At 46.9% G+C, this 20,735-nt stretch overlaps 1 protein-coding gene across 1 annotated transcript in view; it reads left to right on the plus strand.

Moving 5' to 3' along the window:
- LOC138647785 (cytochrome P450 2D14-like) overlaps positions 1-20,735 on the plus strand; it is a 169,932-nt gene that overhangs the window by 88,782 nt on the left and 60,415 nt on the right. Inside the window, exon 3 of the mRNA XM_069737042.1 lies at positions 9,569-9,721. Coding sequence (XP_069593143.1) covers positions 9,569-9,721 — 153 coding nt within the window. The remainder of the gene's footprint in view (positions 1-9,568; positions 9,722-20,735) is intronic.

Below are 20,735 nucleotides of genomic sequence, written 5' to 3' on the forward strand. Positions count from 1 at the left end.
AATATGTGTGGGGGATATACTGTGTGGACATCAGCTTGTGTATGTGGGGGAAGTACTGTGGGAGACATCACACTGTGCACAAGGAAATATACTAGGGAGGATATCATACTATGTGTAGGGAAATGTAATGTATTGTGTGGGACATCATTGTGTGTTGAGACCTTATACTGTTTTGGGGGCATGTAATTGTAAGGAGGAAGACCTGACTGTGGGTACCTGTGCCAGCCTGGGTCCGGAAATGCTGAGGCTGCATTCCGTATCGTCCAGGGAAAAGCAAAAAGGCCCGGACAGGTTTCCTGACCTGGAAGCTGGGGGCGCAGTTATAAGTAAAAGCCGTTTCCCAGTGTCTGTGACAGAGGCAAGGTGAGTGTGCATTGGCTCCGAGGGGCATGCAGCTGAGCCGCAATGACACATGACCGATCCGATGTCGGGACGCTGCCGGAGCCCACCGCATTAATAAGAAAGGAGGCGGGAGCCCTGTTGAGCTAACCGCCGCACACCAGCCTAAGAGCCAGGGCAGAGTTCAGGACTGTTCGCTGTTGCCCTCCTCATCGGACCGTGGTCTGCAGGACCTTGTTGGAGAAGCATCGCGCCAGCTGTTGGCAGCGCTTTAGTCTTGGCTGGAACAGGCAGCTCGTAGCATAGAGTGCACCCAGTAGCTGACAGAGATCGAGGTGCCGTATTCTTCATGACCGTGTGTACAGCGCACGTGCTGCAAAGAGAGAACCGGATACTGGATCAACATTTTCAGCCCACTTTTCCAGCATATACCTTACTGCCCACAGGAGACCCTGATCATGCTGCTGCCTTGTTTGCTCCGGCCACATATGTTCATGGACTAGGGGATCAGCGGAAAGTACCAGAGACCGACCGCTGCTGGCAGAAGATGGACGACCGAGACCAGGTGAACCTTCTTGTACCAGCAGCGCGCCAGCCATTGTTGGCGCTATTGACTCTCCCACAGTATCCACAAGAACTGCCGTTATCTGATTCATTGTTCCTTAACTCTGCACATCCTTTACCATTGGACAGTTATTCTCCCCATTTAACCCTGCACCTCCCTGCGAGGAGTTAACCCCATGTTAAATTAAAACTTGCATTTGTTAACCCTTGTTCTGCCTTCTGTCTGCCACTGCATCCCGCAACCTGCCTACACTTGGCGTAGTCAGCAGGATGCAGTTCACAGGCATGGAAGTGACAGATCAAGCGGCCAGTGGTGTACCAAGAGCCAGTATACCACTGGGGGCAATTTTGAGCAACCCTCCAAAGTTTACAGGGAGCAATGCTCTGCTGTGGGACTGGACTGAGCAAGTCAGGGGTATGTTGTGGTTGCACCCCATGACTCCTATGATGGAGGCAGAAATTGCCATGATGGCCCTGGATGGAGAGGCGAAAAGCTCAGTCATGTTCCACCACCCCCATGAGGGAGATACCTTTAACAAAATGTTACAAATCTTAGAGGAAATGCACGGAGATCCCACAGACATCGGGGAATTGCGCATGCGCTTGTTTAGCCGTGTCCAAAAAGGGGGAGTCCATGAAACACTACCTGAATGTGCTGCAGGAGATCCCCGCTGCGATTGCTAAATGAAACAGCGTAGGTGTAGGACCCCTGAAATAGTTCTGCGAGATGTGCTAGTGGCAGGCTTTAGAGATGCGCTGCTTAAACAAGCTTTGGAAGAGTGCTTGAAGGTAAATCCGCGTATGTCATTTTTAGAAGTTGGAGCCGAAGCACGTATAAGGGAACAGGAGCAGGAGACCGCAGCCTTGGCAGAGATGGTCCAGACCCACAAAGTACCTACCCCGAATGCGACAGAGCCAGAGTGGTCCCTCGAATTACATCAGGAAATGTGAAAAATGAGGGCAGAAATAGGGAGCCTAAAGGAAGTCCTTGCTGCTGCCGCCTTGGAGGCTAATCCCATACCCAGGGGTAACTCATGACAAGAGACAAGAGAAATTAGAGGAGAGATATGGAGCATAAAAGAAACTTCAGCAGCAGCCCCAGAATCTAATCCTATACCATGGGATGAAGAGCGATTGCAAAGGGCGTATGCCTTTCCTGGAGGACGGCGATCTAGACAGAAGCACCCACAAGACAGGCACAGACGTGAGTGTTGGACTTGTGGAAAAATGGGACACATGTCAAGGAGCTGCCCTACATGAGATAGCAGACGGCAAAGATTCACTCACCTTTTGAAGGTCATGCTCACTGGAGAGAACACTGCACCTGGAAGAAATAGTACGGTGAGCAGAGGGGAGTCTCTCCCAGAGCAAGACAGTGCCTCGACGTCGGACGCCGAGAAGTGAGGGAGAAGGCGTCATATGCCTACAGCAAGATGTCTGTGCTACTCAGGAGCATGGAGGTGAATCAGGTGGAGCCGGAGTGCGCCAAGAGCATGGAAGTTGAAGATGACAGCGGCCTCAGCAAAGAGGCAGAGGTAGAACTCGCACCTAATGCACAGTCAGGTGTTGGGGACAGCACACTAATGCCGCTGAAGGAGGCACAGAGTATGCGGGCGTCACTCCATGTCCTAGATGGCTGTAAGGCTGGAGAAAACCAAGAACTGCTGCCTGATGATGAAGTGCAGTCAGATGACATAGTGGAGGAGGACACTGAATGCATGGAGAAGAGCCCAATGTCAAAATTCTGTATGTGATACCTGAAGTTGTGTACTCCTGACGAGAAGTTTCAAGAGGTGCCTCAAAGTGCTTAGTGTGACCACGCTGGTGTTCCGCCCATGCAATATACACAGAATAATTTTCTTTAGAAAATGAAGTGCAAGAGATGCAGAAATGGGTGTGAAAACTGGGCATCTGGCTGACCTCTGAAGAACATAAATGGGCACAAAGAGTCCTCGCCTGTGGAATGGAGAGCTAAAGGAGAGGAGGAATGTAAGGAAGAAGACCGGACTGTGGGTACCTGTGCCAGACCAGGTTCAGAACTGCTGAGGCTGCGTCCCATGTTGTCTGGGGGAAGGCAAAAAGGCCCGGACAGGTTCCCTGACCCGGAAGCTGGGGGCGCGGTTATAAGTAAAAGTGTGTGCAGCGTTGGGCAGTTTCCTGCCGGTGGTGACAGAGGCAAGGTAAGTGAGCAGCGGGCTCCGAGGGGCACGCAGACAGGCCGCAATGACACGAAGCCGAAGAGGTGTATCTAGGGTTTCTGGCACCTGGGGCAAGAATTCAATTTGGCGCCCCCCACCCCAGGACATATGCGATTTGCACACTTAGTGTTGTACCGATGAGCTCCTCTCCCTAATTCTCTCAATAATCAGTGAAAAACTGAGAGAAGCAGGAAGAGAAGCTCATTGTCACAGGACCATAAGCATGAACCAAATGCACCATTTTAGAAAAATGGTCGGTGATCACCCAAATGACGGTACAGCCATGTGACTTGGGCAAACCCACCACAAAGTCCATCCCGACCATCTCCCAGGGTCTGTCTGCCACCGGCAGAGGATATAACAATCCAGCTGGCTGTTGTTGAAGAGACTTATTTTTGGCACAGGAGACGCATGCCCGAACATAGTCTCCGACGTCACGAACCATATGTGGCCACCAGTACATTCTCGCCAGCAACTCAGATGTCCTCTTTGCCCCAAAGTGTCCACCCACTCTGGACGAATGAGCCCAAGAGAGAACCTCCGGTCACAAATTGATGGGAACAAAAGTCTTACCGGAGGCACAGCCTCTAGCGAAACCGGGGCTACGGTTCTCAGACTCTCTGAAGGGACAATAAGCCGAGGATTCTCTTCCTCCTCCTCAGTTGACACAAGGGAGCGAGAGAGAGCATCAGCACGAATGTTCTTCTCCCCGGCGAGATAATGGAGAGTGAAGTGGAACCGGGAGAAGAACAAGGACCATCTGGCCTGACGAGAATTCAGCCGCTGGGCTGTACGCAAATAGACCAAATTTTTGTGGTCCGTGAAGACTTGGAAGGGAAACCGAGCACCTTCCAAAAGATGTCTCCACTCCGAAAAGGCCAACTTCATTGCTAGCAACTCCCTATCCCCGATTGAGTAATTTCTCTCCGCTGGTGTGAAGGTCTTTGAGAAGAAGAAGCATGGATGCTTCCGACCTTGAGCATCCTTTTGATAGAGGACTGCTCCAGCACCAACGGATGAGGCATCCACCTCCATTAGGAATGGCTTATCCACATCGGGATGATGTAAGATGGGAGCGCTAGCAAAATGAGACTTTATAGAAGTGAAGGCCTTGGAGACCTCTTCCGACCACAATTTGGGATTCGCTTCCTTCTTGGTGAGGGATACCAAGGGAGCTACCAAAGTTGAGAAGTGGGGAATGAACTGACGATAGTAATTTATGAACCCCATAAAGCGCTGCACCGCTTTAAGAGAATGGGGTTCTTGCCAGTCCATCACAGCCTGTAGTTTGGCAGGATGAATAGCCAATCCCTGGGCGGAGATGATATAGCCCAGGAAAGGTAAAGACTCCTGCTCAAACACACACTTTTCCAACTTTGCATAAAGGGAATTCGCCCGTAAGATTTCGAAGACTCTGCCAACATCTCTCCAGTGGGAGTCAATATCTGGAGAGAAGATGAGAATATCATCCAGATAGACTACGACCGAGGTGGAAAGCATATCCCGGAAGATATCGTTGACAAAGTCCTGAATAACGGCTGGGGCATTACAGAGCCCAAAGGGCATCACCAGATACTCATAGTGCCCATCCCTGGTATTAAAAGCCGTTTTCCATTCGTCCCCCTCACCGATGCGAATCAGGTTGTAGGCACCCCGCAGATCTAGTTTGGTGAATACCTTTGCTCCCCTTAGCCTGTCAAAGAGCTCAGAAATCAAGGGCAACGGGTATTTATTTTTAATGGTGATGGCATTAAGACCCCTGTAATCAATGCAAGGACGTAATTCCCCGTTCTTCTTCTGTACGAAGAAGAATCCTGCCCCTGCAGGAGACACTGACTTCCTAATGAACCCTCTTGCCAAATTCTCCTGAATGTATTGAGACATAGCCTCCGTCTCAGGGAGAGAGAGGGGATATACCCTTCCCCGAGGAGGTTCCGCTCCAGGCAAGAGATCAATAGGACAGTCGTAGGGGCGATGAGGCGGTAGAGTCTCTGCAGCCTTTTTAGAGAATACATCTGCATAACCCCAGTAGCACTTGGGAAGAGAAGAAAGGTCTGCGGGTATCTCGGTAGTAGAAACCTGTACACACTCTCTCACACACCTGCCCATACAAGACTCACTCCAACCCAATATTCTCCCTGAGGACCACTCAATATGTGGGGAGTGGAAACGGAGCCAGTGTATTCCCAGTAAAATCTCATCCATTCCCTCGGGAAGGACAAGAAGGGAAATAATCTCCTGGTGGACAGGGGACATGAACAACGAGAATGGAACAGTCTGGTGTGTGATTTACTGTGGAAGTGTCGACCCATTCACAACTCTAACAGTTACAGGCTTGGCGAGCATAACAAGTGGTATAGCGTGGCGCAGAGCAAAAGCAGAGGACATGAAATTTCCCTCTGCTCCTGAATCCACACAAAGCTCGACTGTTAGAGTGGATGAGTCAAACAGTATTATCCCTTTAAAGGACAGTTTGGAGGAAAATGCCGCTGTGTCTAGTGAACCTCCCCCTATGGTTACTAGACGCGATCGTTTTCCCGACCGCCGTGGACATTTATTGGTGTAATGTCCTAGTTGGTGACAATTTTTACAAACCATGGGTACTTGAGCGGCCTGAGACTTAGGTCCCGCTCGAGAAACCTCCATGGCCTCATGGGAGTCGGACGCCAGAACGGGAGATTCAAGAGGTCTGGCGAAGGTGGGAGCCAGCCGAAACCTCTGCCTACACTGGGTCCGCTCTAACCTCCGCTCGTGAAAACGGAGATCGATGCGGGTAGATAGAGAAATAAGCTCCTCCAGTGTGGCGGGTATCTCCCTGGTGGTCAAGGCGTTCTTCACGTAGTCTGCCAGTCCCTTCTAGAACACTGGAATTAGAACTTTATCCAACCACTCTAACTCTGAGGTTAGAGTCCAGAACTGGACGGCAAACTGGCTGACCAAGGACAAGCCCTGAGTAATTGTCAATAACTGGAGCGCGGTATCGTGGGTAATACGGGGTCCCAAAAAGACCTGCTTCAGAGCGTCCAGAAAGAGAGGAGCACTCTGTACCACACGATCATCACGCTCCCAAAGTGGCGTTGCCCACTCCAACGCCCTGCCCGACAAGAGAGATAAAATAAATCCCACTTTCGCCCGTTCCGTAGGGAAACGCGCCGCCAGGAGCTCGAGGTGTAGGGAGCACTGGCTTACGAATCCGCGACATTGTTTACTGTCACCAGCAAACTTGTCAGGAAGCGGGAGACGGGATATAGTCGGAGCAGGGGTGGCAGCGGACAAACTGGCTGCGGCTACACTTGCAGCCTGAGCAGCAGTGACATCCACAGCTGAGGTTGAACGCTCTAGAGCCGCCAACCTTCCCTCCAGCTGCTGGATGTATCGCTGTAAACGCTGATCGTCCGCCATTTACTAGCCAGATCCCGGCGCTAGTGTTCTGTTAGGACTGGCGGAACGCACCAAGTATAAGGTGAAATAATATTGGTGCGTTCGCAGTCCAGGGTCCACCGTGCAGGTGAAAACCTGCTGCTAGTAAATGGCAGTGCTATATGGCGGTGGAAGCGAACCCTGTAAAGCCAAAGGTCCGCAATACCACACTAATGAGTGCAAGCAAGGAGTCAGCGAACTCAATCCCAAGACTCAGGGTTGAAGTCCGTACAGACTACTTGCGCACAACACCGCAACTGGGTGTGTTAGGTAACTGATATAGTTAGAGCACCGAAGTGCGAACTGTGCCGTGCTGGCAGACACCACACAGCACCCAGACATGGGTCAGGAAGCGCACTACTGGCGCGTGGCGCCGCACTGGCGGTCACAGCAATAGACGTGGTTAGTCGGGCCCTAGATAGCAGCCATACACCTTACGCGAACAGTCATACAATCGGGTATGGGTATTTAATGAATGACTTGCACTCACAACAAACACACGTATACAATTGTACACTAGCGCATGGCCGTGCGGTCATGCGAAGCTTATATAGCTGCAGTACGTTCAGGACCTTCCAATAAAGGACCGATGGGCAGCTGCCACAGAAGTTAGCCCTTTCAGGACCTTCCAGGAGGACCAATGGGAACCGCTGCAGCATCTGAGCATGTGACCCTCGATCTCCAACGGGAGATCTCACCCTGGGCATGCTCAGAAGGGAAAAAGCAGGACTTAGTCCCAAAAGCGTCCGCTCGCTGCTGCCCAGCACTGGCTTTAATGGCAAAAGCTGGAAAAGCAACAGCAAGCCTAAGCACAGAGTAAGACTGAGCCAGACGCAAGGACCGACGTCTCCGCTGAGCAGGTTCCACTGCGGCAGGAGAAGAATGGGAGACCACAGCAGAAACGGCCTGAGATTCCTCCTGTGCAGAAGCGGGAACTCGACCCCTAGCAGCAGGCTTCTGAATTCTTACAACTAATGCACTGCACACTTTTAGGATTCTCCCTGGCTGGTGGACAGTCATGTCAGCACAAGTACAGTATGTGACTTGTATACTTCTGACCACATTGCGACTAGACGTGCCTGGCCTCACTCAGTTTATTTTCATTGAGTGAGGCCACACATGTCTAGTCAGCACGTGACTGCATGCATGTAAATTGGCAGCACGAGAAAATCCTGACAGCGTGCAGTGCACACTGTAAGAATTCAGAAGTCTGCAGTAACAAAGAATGACTGCAGACTCATTACAAACCTGGACATCCACTTTAATGCTCCTAACATAAATAAAAACATGAGAATTAGTTAGCATCACAAATAACATTTACATCCAGGTACCTTATAGATGATGTTGTCTCTGGAGCCATTCTTCTTTTCTTCTTGTCCAGACCCCATGATGAGTTTTCTCATCCACAGATCATCTCTGCAGAATTCCATCTTCTCCGGTCTTTTGCAGAAAATCTCCACATGATGCCCTTAAAGATAGAAGTGTCATTAAAATGCTCCTAAATAAAAAATTACCCCTCACTATATTGCCTGCACAAAATATGACCCCAACACTGTCCCTCTTATGATACATGCTCTTTACACTGACCTATCCTTTCCATACGGCCCCCCTCTTCACACTGTCCTCTCATACTGTATCCCCCCTATAGAATCCATATTTATACTGTACTCTCATCACACTTTCCCCTCTTTGGTATACTGTTCCCTCCTGGCTGTACCCTTAAACTGTCTCCCAATGCTACACATGCACACATCCCAACACCCTCACTCCCTGTACTCTGCCCACATAATTTTTCACATCGCTACTCATACTGTGTCCGCATACATTCCCCCTTTTGCTCCCCATACTGTCTGCACCCATCTCCCTATACTGTTTCATCATACATGCCCCCATTTCCCCATACTGTTTCCTCATACATGCCCCCATTCCCCCGTACTGTTTCCTTGTACATGCTCCCCATTCTTTTTCCTCATACATGCCCCCCTGTCCCCCGTACTGTTTCCTCACACATGGCCCCATTACCATGTACTGTTACCTCATACATGCCCCCATTCCCATGTACTGTTTCCCCTACATGCCCCCATTCCCCTGTGCTGTTTCCTCATACGTACCCCAATCACCCCCTTTGCTCTTCATTTTGTGTCCTCAAATCTCCCTCACACATTAAATCCCCCATCCCCACTCCAATTCTCCCCACCCACATTAAACACACCCATCTCCACTTCAGTTCTCCCCTACAATAAATCCCCCCATCCCCACTCCCATTAAATCTTCCCCCCCACAATAAATCCCCCCATTCCCACTCACATTAAATCTCCCCCTCCTGCACCTTCGGTGTCTTCAGCTCTACTGGAGCACTTACCACTGATATGCATCTCTGGCTGTGCTCTGCAGTGCGGGCAAGTGACATCAGCAGCGTGATCACATGACCTGCATCTTACAGATGCAGTACAATTGAACTCTTGGAGCCGGCATGCTGCAGCTTCTCTGTGCCAGCTGTCTGCCCTGGCGGGGGCTTTACTTAAACTATGCAGGGGCATCATACTATGTGTAGGGGAATGTACTGTGAAGCAAAATATTGTGTGTAGGTACACATTTGTTGTTACATACTGTATATAAGGGTGCAAGAGGAGTAATCATAGGAAGTGTGGGAGGCTTTGTACATCTTGCTGTGCAGACATCATACCATAGTTGGGATCCAGTGAGTGTCTTACTTTTTGTATACAGATGTAACGTGTGGGCATCATAATGTGTGTGTTGAGAATTAGGTTGGCACCAACCTGTTTATGGAGGGCTGAGTGGGGGCCATGAAAGGGTATCATATTGTTCAGGAACACTAATGGGCTTCACTAAGAGCACTATTCCTGTATGAGCAAGGTTAGTGAACTGACTTAGCATAAAAGAAAAATGACTGCGGTGCCATAGAGCTCCGCCATATGTGTCCTTCTTTCTTGACTTCCAAAGTTTAAAGATATGAATTGAGAATTATAAACACTACAGTTATTTGATCATTTAATAATGAATATTTTATGTGTTGTATCTGTTAGGCATAGTATTTGCCCGATATGGGAGCTCATGGCAAGAACAAAGAAGGTTTACCTTGACAACACTTAGAAACTTTGGAATGGGCAAGAAATCCCTTGAGGAGAGAGTGATAGAAGAAGCACAGTTCCTTTGTTCTGAATTTAAATCGCAAAAAGGTGAGTTATAGAAGGTTGTATAAAATTGTAAAATATATAGTGATGAGCGAGTGTACTTGTTGCTTGGGTTTTCCCGAGCACGCTCGGGTGACCTCCGAGTATTTATGACTGCTCGGAGATTTAGTTTTCATCACGGCAGCTGAATGATTTACAGCTGTTAGCCAGGCTGAGTACATGAGGGGGTTGCCTGGATGCTAGGAAATCCCCACATGTAATCAAGCAGGCTAATAGCTGTAAATCATTCAGCTGCCTTGATGAAAACTAAATCTCCTTTAAGTCATAAATACTCGGAGGTCACCCGAGCGTGCTCGGGAAAACCCGAGCAACGAGTACACTCGCTCATCACTAAAAATATACATACAGTTATGGCTAAAAGTGTTGGCACCCTTGACATTGTTCCAGAAAATTAAGTATTTCTACCAGAAAATTCTTGCAAGTACACATGTTTTGCTACACACATTAATTTCCTTTGTGTGTATTGGAACAACACAAGAAACAGCCAAAACAAAGGAAATTGAACATAATTTCACTCAAAACCTCACAAACAAAAAATTTCTGGCATCCTCAACTTAATATTTGGTTGCACACCCTTTGGAATATATAACCGCAATCAATCGCTTCCTATAACTATCAACAACCTTCTTACACCTCTTAACTGGAATTTTGGACCAGTTTTAGTTTGGAGACTGCTCCAGATCTCTCATATTTGAAGGGGGCTGTGGCGCCCCAGGGTCCTTGTCGTCACAATAGCATTGCTTTCCTCACGGGAAGAGTGATGTTACGCTTGAAGGCAAGAAGGTATAACTATAACACAAGCATGCAACGCATTCACACTCCAGACCACCAGGGGGAGCTTTTGATCCTACTTACTAGGTGACTCCCCATATATATGGTAGTTTATGAGGGAAAGCTAGTTAGTTCCTGACAGAGCTCCGGAGAGAACAGTTCTTGCCAGGAAACAGACTGGATCAGTCTGAGGCAGAAGAGGGTTTAAGGAGCTGTGTAGCCGCAGTGCAGCAGCTCCTGGAAAGAGACATTCAGTTAGCCGAATTGATTGCAGTGAACGTGCAGGAGAGCAAAGCACAGGAGAGGATACCAGGGGGAGACCAGCCCCGAGCAGGCTGCCTCCTTCTGAGGCGCAGAAACCGGTAGTCGGAACACCGATGATCGTAAGGCCCTCCACGACTTACATCAGAGACTGTAAGGACAGCTGAACTTCACTTTACCTGTCCGCCTTAGTACCCAGGAGGCACAGTGACACCCTTAGAGGCTGGGGCTTGCTAGAGTCCCTATAAACCGCCTCAAGTCACCAGTCATAGGGTGAGAGAACACTTGTGAGGACCTTGTGAGGAAAGAGAGAGAGAGAGAACACTTGTGAGGACCTTATTTGAAGCCATAGGCAGTAAGGGACTACAGCACCACGACGCTAGAGGAAGGCTTTGATTTCCACCCGGATAAGGGGACTCCGAACTTGCCTCCAAGCCGGCCAGATCCTGCCTGCCGTGTGATCTGGTACTCTGGACTGTGGCTGCTAAAGTCTTCAGTAAACCAGGTAAAGAGGCTGCAATACCTGTGTCCTCGTTCTTTACTGCGCCTTTCACCATCTTCCATCTACACACCGGGAGCCCTGGGGATGTACTTCACCTGTGGGAAGTTATACCATCTAGCTGCCATAACATCACACCAGCGGACCCCATAAAGCATCGTTGGTCCCCACTGATGGAATACCACAGGTGGCGTCACGAACGTAAACTTTATTCCCTTTAAAGATCTTTCCCTTTTACATGGGCGCCCAGGGCCACGGGCCGGGTCGCCACCGTGACATTCCCCTGTGAACCGCAGGACCTGGTACTGAGTACCTCACGGCCCTGGCGGGTGACTCAGGGCCTTCTCCAACAGTACTTTTAGGGATAACACCACAGTGGTTCAATGGGATCTAGATCCAGACTAATTGCGGGCCACTTCAGAAATCTCCAGTGCTTTGTTTCCAACCATTTCTGGGTGTTTTTTGAAGTATGTTTTGGGTCATTGACAGACACATAACCTAGGACACAAACCCAGCTTTCTGACACTGGGCACTACATTGCAACCCCAAAACATTTGGTAATCTTCAGATTTCATGATAGCTTGCACCCAGTTTCAGAGGCAGAAAAACAACCCCAAAAACAATTTTGAACTTGCACCATGTTTGACTGTAGGTACTGTGTTCTTTTCTTTGTAGGCCTCATTCCATTTTCGGTAAACAGTAGAATGATGTGTTTTATCAAAAAGCTCTATCTTGATCTCGTTTGTCCACAAGACCCTTTCCCAGAAGATTTTTGGCTTACTCGCGTACATTTTAGCAAATTGCATTCTAGCTTTTCATGTCTCTGTGTCAGCAGTGGGATCCTACTGAGTCTCCTGCCATAGTGTTTTATTTCAATCAAATATTGACAAATAGTTTGCGCCGACACTGATGCACCCTGAGCATGCAGGACAGCTTAAATTTATTTGGAACTTAATTGGGGCTGCTTATCCATGCTTATCCACCATCTGGACTATCTTGTATTGCAACCTTTCATAATTTTTTATCTTCCATCCATGTCCAGGGAGATTAAGCTATATTGCCATGGGTTGTACATTTCTTGATTTTGTTGTGCACTGTGGACAAAGAAAACATCAAGATCTCTGAAGATGGACTTGTAACCTTGAGATTGTTGATATTTTTCAACAATTTTGGTTCTTGAGTCCTCAGAGAGTTCTCTTCTTCTCTTTGTATTCTCCATGCTCAGTGTGACACATAGTCACACAATGCAAAGAATTAGTCAACTTCTCCCCTTTTTATCTGGTTTCAGGTGTGTTTTTCATATGGCCCACACCTGTTACTTGCCACAGTTGAGTTTTAACAAATATCACATGCCTGAAGGCAATTTTTCCAGCCCATTTTTGCATTTTGGGTACAATTATGTCCAAGTTCCTTTTTTCCGAAGTTTGTTTCTGTTTTTGCAATACACATAAATGAAATAAATATGTGTATAACAATATGCTTAATTGCAATAATATTTTTGGGAGAAATACTTCATTTTCTGGAACAATTTCAAGGGTGCCAACTCTTTTGACAATCACTGTATATACAGCGGGTGAAACAAATTTTGAACACAGTTACATAATCGCATGAAGAAAGACCATAAAAGTCCATAAAGTTCATCCTTTCACTTCACCAACTTTATAAATATATTTATAAGGGTTCATTCCCACTTGCGATGAAATCGGACCAATGCAATCTGATAAAAAAATCAGATTGCATTCGGACCAATGCTATTCTATCATTGTGCATTCATCTGCATTTTTTCTTTGAAATGCTCAAAATAACTAGTGATGAGCGAGTATACTCGTAGCTCAGGTTTTCCAGAGCACGCTCAAGTGGTCTCCGAGTATTTATGACTGCTTGGAGATTTAGTTTTCATCACCGCAGCTGGATGATTTACAGCTACTAGCCTGCCTGAGTACATGTGGGGGTTGCCTGGTTGCTAGGGAATTCTCACATGCAATCAAGCTGTCTAGTAGCCGCAAATCATCCAGCTGCAGCAATGAAAACTAAATCTCCGAGCAGTCACAAATACTCGGAGATCACCCGAGCCTGCTCTGGAAAACCAGAGCAACGAGTATACTCGCACATCACTAAAGGTACCTTCACACTGAGCAACTTTAGAACGATAACTATAGCGATCCGTGACGTTGCAGCGATATCGTTGTGTTTGACACGCAGCAGCGATCATGATCCTGCTGTGACATCGCTGGTCGGAGCTAGAAGGCCAGAACTTTATTTCGTCGCTGGATCACCTGCTGACATCACTGAATCGGCATGTGTGACGCCGATCCAGTGATGTCTTCACTTGTAACCAGGGTAAACATCGGGTTACTAAGCGCAGGGTCGCGCTTAGTAACCCGATATTTACCCTGGTTACCATTGTAAATGTAAAAAAAAACAAAAACACTACATACTTACATTCCGGTGTCTGTCGCGTCCCCCGGCGTCAGCTTCCCTGCACTGTGTCAGCGCCGGCCGGCCGTAAAGCAGAGCACAGCGGTGACGTCACCGCTCTGCTTTACGGCCAGCGCTTACACAGTGCAGGGAAGCTGATGCCGGGGGACGCGACAGACACCGGAATGTAAGTATGTAGTGTTTTTTTTTTTTTTTACATTTACAATGGTAACCAGGGTAAACATCGGGTTACTAAGCGCGGCCCTGCGCTTAGTAACCCGATGTTTAACCTGGTTACCCGGGGACTTCGGCATAGTTGGTCGCTGGAGAGCTGTCTGTGTGACAGCTCTCCAGCGACCACACAACGACTAAACAGCAACGCTGCAGCGATCGGCATCGTTGTCTATATCGCTGCAGCGTCGCTTAATGTGACGGTACCTTAAGAATAACAAGAAAATGCATTGCTTGCAGACCTCAAATAATGAAAAAAAAAACAAGTTTATAATCATTTAGAAACAGCAATACTAATGTTTTAACTCAGGAAGAGTTCAGAAATCAATATTTTGTGGAATAACCATGATCACAGCTTTCATGCGTCTCGGCATGCTTTCCACCAGTCTTTGGGTGACGTTATGCCACTCCTGGTACAAAAATTTAAGCAGTTCTTTGTTTGATGACTTGTGACTATCCATCTTCCTCTTGACTACATTCCAGAGGTTTTCAATGGGGTTCAGGTCTGGAGATTGGGCTGGCCATGACAGGGATTTGATGTGGTGATCCTTCATCCACACCTTGATTGACCTAGCTGTGTGGCATGGCACATTGTCCTGCTGAAAGAACCAGTCCTCAGAGTTGGGGGAACATTGCCTGGGCAGAATGAATCAACTGTTTTCCCAGGATAACCTTGTATGCGGCTTGATTCATACATCCTTCGCAAAGAACAACCTGCCCAATTCCAGCTGGGTGGGTGCAAGACACTCTGGCTTGTACGTCTCTCCAGGTCTCCGTCTAACCATTAGATGACCAGGTGTTAATCTGGGGATGCTTCAGCAAAATTTTGCAGTGGTCTCTTAATTTTTACAAGGGCTGTATTTATATATATATATATATATATATATATATATATATATATATATATATATTAGATAGATAGATAATCTCTTTATTTATATAGCACCAACATATTCCGCAGGGCTTTACAGTTTTTTTTGCACACATTATCATTGCTGTCCCCACTGGTGCTCACAATCTAAATTCTCTATCAGTATGTCTTTGGAATGTGGGAAGAAACCGGAGGACCCGGAGGAAACCCACGCAATGTTAGAGCTGTCGGAACACACCGAGTAAATATTGAGATAATATAGGTGCGTTCGCAGCCCGGGGTCCACAGTGCAGGAGTGGAACCTGCTGCTAGTAAATGGCGGCACTATATGGTGGTATAACGCCTGAATAGACATGGGTTCTGTCACCCGGTCTGTATAGGAGCGAACTCAGTTGCTTCACAGAGTCGCCGAGATTAGGATAACTCTGTGCCCTGTTAATTTCACAGAGGATCACAGCTCACTAACAGAGCAGATAGCATACAGTGGTCATACAGAAAGGATAAGCACACAAACAACTCCTCTCCGGAGGTGCCGGAATTCTAGTGGCTATACACCAGCCCTAAATTCACACACACAAACTCCTCTCTGGAGGTGCCGGAATTCTAGTGGCTATACATCTGATCCTGAACACATGCAGACACTGACCACAAGGTAGCTAAGCTCATGAACATAGGTTAATAGCCGTGTGGCCATGTGAACCTTTTATAGAGAAAGCTCTCCAGGACCTTCCTAGTGGTCCAATAGGAACTGCTTCAGGACCTGAGCATGTGACCCCCAACCTCCAATGAGAGGTCATCCTTTGGGCATGCTCAGTAGTGGAAAAGCAGGACTTAGTCCCAGGAGCATCCACTCGCCGCAGAACAGTGCTAGTTACAATGGCTGAGCCTGGAAGATCAGCAGTAACCAAGCGCAACAGTATCTGCCTGAGCCAGATGCTGGGACCGATGTCTCCACTGAGCAGGCTCCACTGCGGCTGAAGACGAATGGAAGACCGCAGCGGAGGTAGTTTGAGATTCCCCCTGTGCAGCGACAAAAACTCGACACCTAACACGCAAACAGTAGAAGAAGAAAAGCCTGCAATTCATCTGCCGTGTACTATAAAATCAATGCAAGAGCCGACAGGATAGAAGAGATGGATTACATATACTAAATACAAATAGAATAGGTAGATATACAGATGTCAGTGACATATACAATTAGTACAATGTGTTCCCAGCTTACTGTGCATACATTTAATTCAAAAAATATTATTTTTCAGAAAAAAATGGCGTGGGCTCCAGCGTAATTTTGTTAACAAGCAGAGGGAAAGCCAATGTCTGGGGGCAGATGTTTAGAGCCTGGGAAGGGTGTAATACCCATGGAGCTTCCCAGGCTATTAATGTCAGCTCACAGCTGTATAATTAGCCTTTACTGAATATTAAAATGGGGGACCCAAAAAAAAATTACGTGGGGTCCCCCTATAATTAATAACCAGCAAAGGCTATGCAGACAGCTGCAGACTGATATTAATATCCTAAGAAGGGGCCATGGATACTGCTCCCCAGGCTAAAAACATCAGCTTTCAGCCACCCCGGAAAAGTCGCATCTCTAAGATGTGCTAATTCTAGCATTTAACCTCGCTCTTCCCATTTGCCCTGTAGCGGTGGCAAGTGGGGTGATAGTTGAGGAGTTGATGTCACATTTGTTTTGTCAGGTGACATCAAGCCTCGAGGTTAGTAATGGAGAGGGGTCAATAAGATGCCCCCATTACTAACCCTATAGTCACATTGTATGAAAACACAGACACCGAGAAAAAAGTCCTTTAATTGAAAGAATGACACAGACTCCTTTAATAATCTTAATTAAACCATACTTATGACCTTGCCCATTCCCCCGATGCCCTCATCATCTGAAAAAGAGTTAAAAAAACAAACAACAATATTCCTCAAATTTCTGCAGAAATACTGCTAATTCATTTGTCCCATGATGGGTCTAACTCTGCTACATCTAGATGGCAGGCTACATGGTTGCATAATGCGACCATACAGCCTGTCATCTGGCAGACACTGAGCACATGGTGTTCAGTGTTTCCCTGTGAACTCCTACTACCTATCTGATCACACCATGACCAAGAGAAAGTTTTGCTTGTGGTGCCATCACACAGGTCCTGCGAGTTCTCAGCCAATTAACTCACTTCACCTATGTGACGTCGGCATGATGGCTGGGGAAAAATTTCATTGATGCAGTGACGTCATCGAGATTACCTCCGGTCAATGAGGCTGTGTTCGCAGCTTGGTTGAACTGCGGTGACCTCGGTGAGGTCCCCGCTAACACAATGAGACTAGTGGGAATCTCACCAAGGTCACCGCAGTTCATCTGTCAGCTGGGAATGCAGCCTCAGTGACTGGAGATAACCTCGATGACATCACTGCTGGCTACAGAGGCTGCACTTGCAGCAGTTTAGTCACCAGTGGTTCTCAGCCTGGACGCTCGCATCTTGACATCGTCCAGGTTGAAAACTGTTCATCCCCCAGACATGGATTACGGCATGGGATAGGACGACGCACATGTGAAGGATATTGTTTTTTATTTTTGTTTTGTTACAGGAGACGAGGGATTCAGTGGAATTACAGTTGTGCTCAAAAGTTTAAATACCTAGGCAAAATTTTTGCTTTTTTGGGCTTTTTTTAGAGAATATTTATGATAACTTTTTCTCCACTCATGGTTAGTAGTTGGGTGAAGCCATTTATTGTCAAACTACTGTTTTCTCTTTTTTACATACCCTGGTGAGTTTGGACTGATAACATGCACAGAATTTGCCACAAATGGGTTTGACTGACTACTAATAGCAACATCCTCACCTGTGACCTGTTTGCTTGTAATCATCGTGTGCATAAAAGCAGAGTGACTTTCTGGGATCCAGACAGACTCTTGCATCTTTCATCCAGCCACTGACATTTCTGGATTCTGAGTCATGAGAAAAGCAACAGAATTGTCAACGGATCTATGGGAAAAGGTATTTGAACTGTATAAAAAAGGAAAGGGATACAAAAAGATATCCAAGGAATTGATGACGCCAGTCAGTAGTGTTCAAACTGTGATTAACAAATGGAAAATCAGGGGCTCTTAAAAACCAAACCACAATCAAGGTAGGCCAACAAAAATGCCATCCACAACTGCCAGGAAAATTGTTCGGGATGCAAAGAAAAACCCACTGTGATGCTAGTCACTTCTCATGGCCAAGCTGTGAGTCAGAGTGGTCAAGGAGTCCAAGATCAATCTTTTAATTAGGATCATTTGGATGTTTTGGGTTGTTATTATGATTTAAAAAGAGAAAACACAGTAGTTTGACAATAAATGGCTTCCCCCAACCACTAACCATGAGTGGAGAAAAGGTTTTGGTGTTATCATTCATATTCTCTGAAAAAACGCCAAGAAAGCAAAAATTCAGCCGGGCTATGTAAACTTTTGAGCACAACTGTATGTTCACCCATCCTAGTATATGCTCCCCATCCCGGTATATGTCCTTCATCCTGGTATATGTCCCTCATCCTGGTATATGCCCCTCAACCTGGCATATGCCCCCCATCTTTGTACATGTCGCTCATCCTAGTATATGTCTACCCCATTATGCAAAAAAAAAAACAATAAACCAATTTACTTACCTCACATCTGCTTCTCCGCTGCGTTGCGAAGCGTGTATTGCAGCACATGGTCCCAGTGAGTTCATGCACTGCAATACACTTCTGCTGAATTTTTTTAGTTTCTTGTCAAATTTTAGATATTTTCATAAATAAACGCAAATCACATTGACCTAAATTTACCACTGACATAAAGTATAATATATCTCAAAGAAATATTCTCAGAATCACAAGGACATATTGAAGCATTCCAGAGTTTTTACCACATAGAAAGATGCATGTCAGATTTGAAAAATGAGGCTTGGTCATTAATCCCTTATGGGATTAAACAAAACACAGAAAAAAATATTTTGGTTTAATGTATAGACTCATCCAACAGTTGGGTGGTTGGATGCATAATCAGATGGCACGTCTGCGCAGAATAGTACAGTAGTGATTTTGGATGATTGTAACTACCCAGTTATTGACTGGGGTCATGTTTCTGCTTCAAATCAAAGAGGAGAAAATTCCTCAGCTTGCTGCATAATCGTTTTATAGGCCAGTTTGTGGAAGATCCAACAAGAGTTGAAATCTGTTGGATCTCATCATTTATAACAATGGGCATGCCATTGTTTATAAAAGCCTGATATAAGTAAGAGACCACAAATAATCTGTAAAAAACAATTTTTTTTTTAACTGAACCCGACCTCTGATACATGCTGCCTGATCCATGGGCAGAATGTATCAAACATTGACAATATAATAATAATAATAATAATAATTTTTATTTATATAGCGCCAACATATTCCGCAGCGCTTTACAAATTATAGAGGGGACTTGTACATACAATAGACATTACAGCATAACAGAAATACAGTTCAAAACAGATACCAAGAGGAGTGAGGGCCCTGCTCGTAAGCTTACAAACTATGAGGAAAAGGGGAGACACGAGAGGTGGATGGTAACAATTGCTATAGTTATTCGGACCAGCCATAGTGTAAGGCTTGGGTGTTCATGTAAAGCTGCATGAACCAGTTAATTAATTTTTTTTTTTTTTTTTTAATATAGGCCACACAGGGATCGTTAGGTTAATGCATTGAGGCGGTAGGCCAGTCTGAACAAATGAGTTTTTAGGGCACGCTTAAAACTGTGGGGATTGGGGATTAATCGTATTATCCTAGGTAGTGCATTCCAAAGAATCGGCGCAGTCGGGGAAAGTTGGACTCTGACATCCTGCTGCGTTTCAGAGAAATGCATACTTTAAAAGCCAGTGGGGACCGACAGGTGCTAGGAGTCGAGTTCCTGCCACTGCATAGGGGGAATCTCGAACCATGTCCGCTGCGGTCTCCCATTCTCCTCCAGCCACAGCGGAGATGTTGGCCCCAGTGTCTGGCTCAAGCTGATACTGTGAGCTCGGTTACTGCTGCCTTTCCAGGCTCTGCCTTTGTAGCCAGTACTAATCAGCAGCGAGCAGGCGTTTCAGGGACTAAGTCCTGCTTTTCCCATACTGAGCATGCCCACAGGACGACCGCCCATTGGAGGTCGGGGTCACACACTCAGGTCCTGTAGCAGCTCCGATTGGACCATTAGGAAGGTCCTTGAGAGCTACAGTTTTAAAAGGTTCGCTTTGCCGCACTGCCATGCGCTAATATAAACTTGATAATGTGTGTGTAGATGAAAGTCTGTCAATGGATGAAGCTCCTTAATCATTTCCATTCCTTGTGTTGATGACTGGTCGCAAATGGTGGAAGCTACCTAGCGCCCAACAGTGCTACTTGCACACTTGGCACAAGTTTCAGCATCTATTTGCAGTGCCCACCTGTACGGCACCGTGTGCAATCAGTGTGCTGTCCTGACAGCCGGTTAGTGTAGGGTGGGAATTCCCGCTTGGACTCAACATTTGGATCAGGGCGTCCTCAGGCGTGGGCTTAAAAGCCACCGAGGGTCAGAGCGAGTCCAATCACCAGTTTAGTGGGGGTGATTCATAGGGATTCCACTAGTGTCTTTCAGCTGCACCCTGTGACTGCTAACAGGGCGCAGCGTATTCAAGGCGACTCTGTGAAGCAAAAAAGTTTGCTTTCATTCACACTGGGTGAGGTCTAACCCACGTGTGAGCAAGCGTCCATCCGCCATTACTCAGCAGCAGGTGTCATCTCTGCACGGTGGACCCCGGACTGCAAACACACCTCATATTCTCTAATATTATTATTTGGTGCGTTCCGCCAGTCTTAACAACAGGCGTGTTCCAGGCAACTTCTCGCTGCCCTGGAGTGACAGGTCTCTCCCCCTATGTGCACACATCTTCTGTGCTGAAAAGGTTTTGGGGAGTGGGGACAACATCTAGCAA

Source organism: Ranitomeya imitator, chromosome 8, assembly GCF_032444005.1.
Source record: "Ranitomeya imitator isolate aRanImi1 chromosome 8, aRanImi1.pri, whole genome shotgun sequence".
Classification (NCBI taxonomy): Eukaryota; Metazoa; Chordata; class Amphibia; order Anura; family Dendrobatidae; genus Ranitomeya; species Ranitomeya imitator.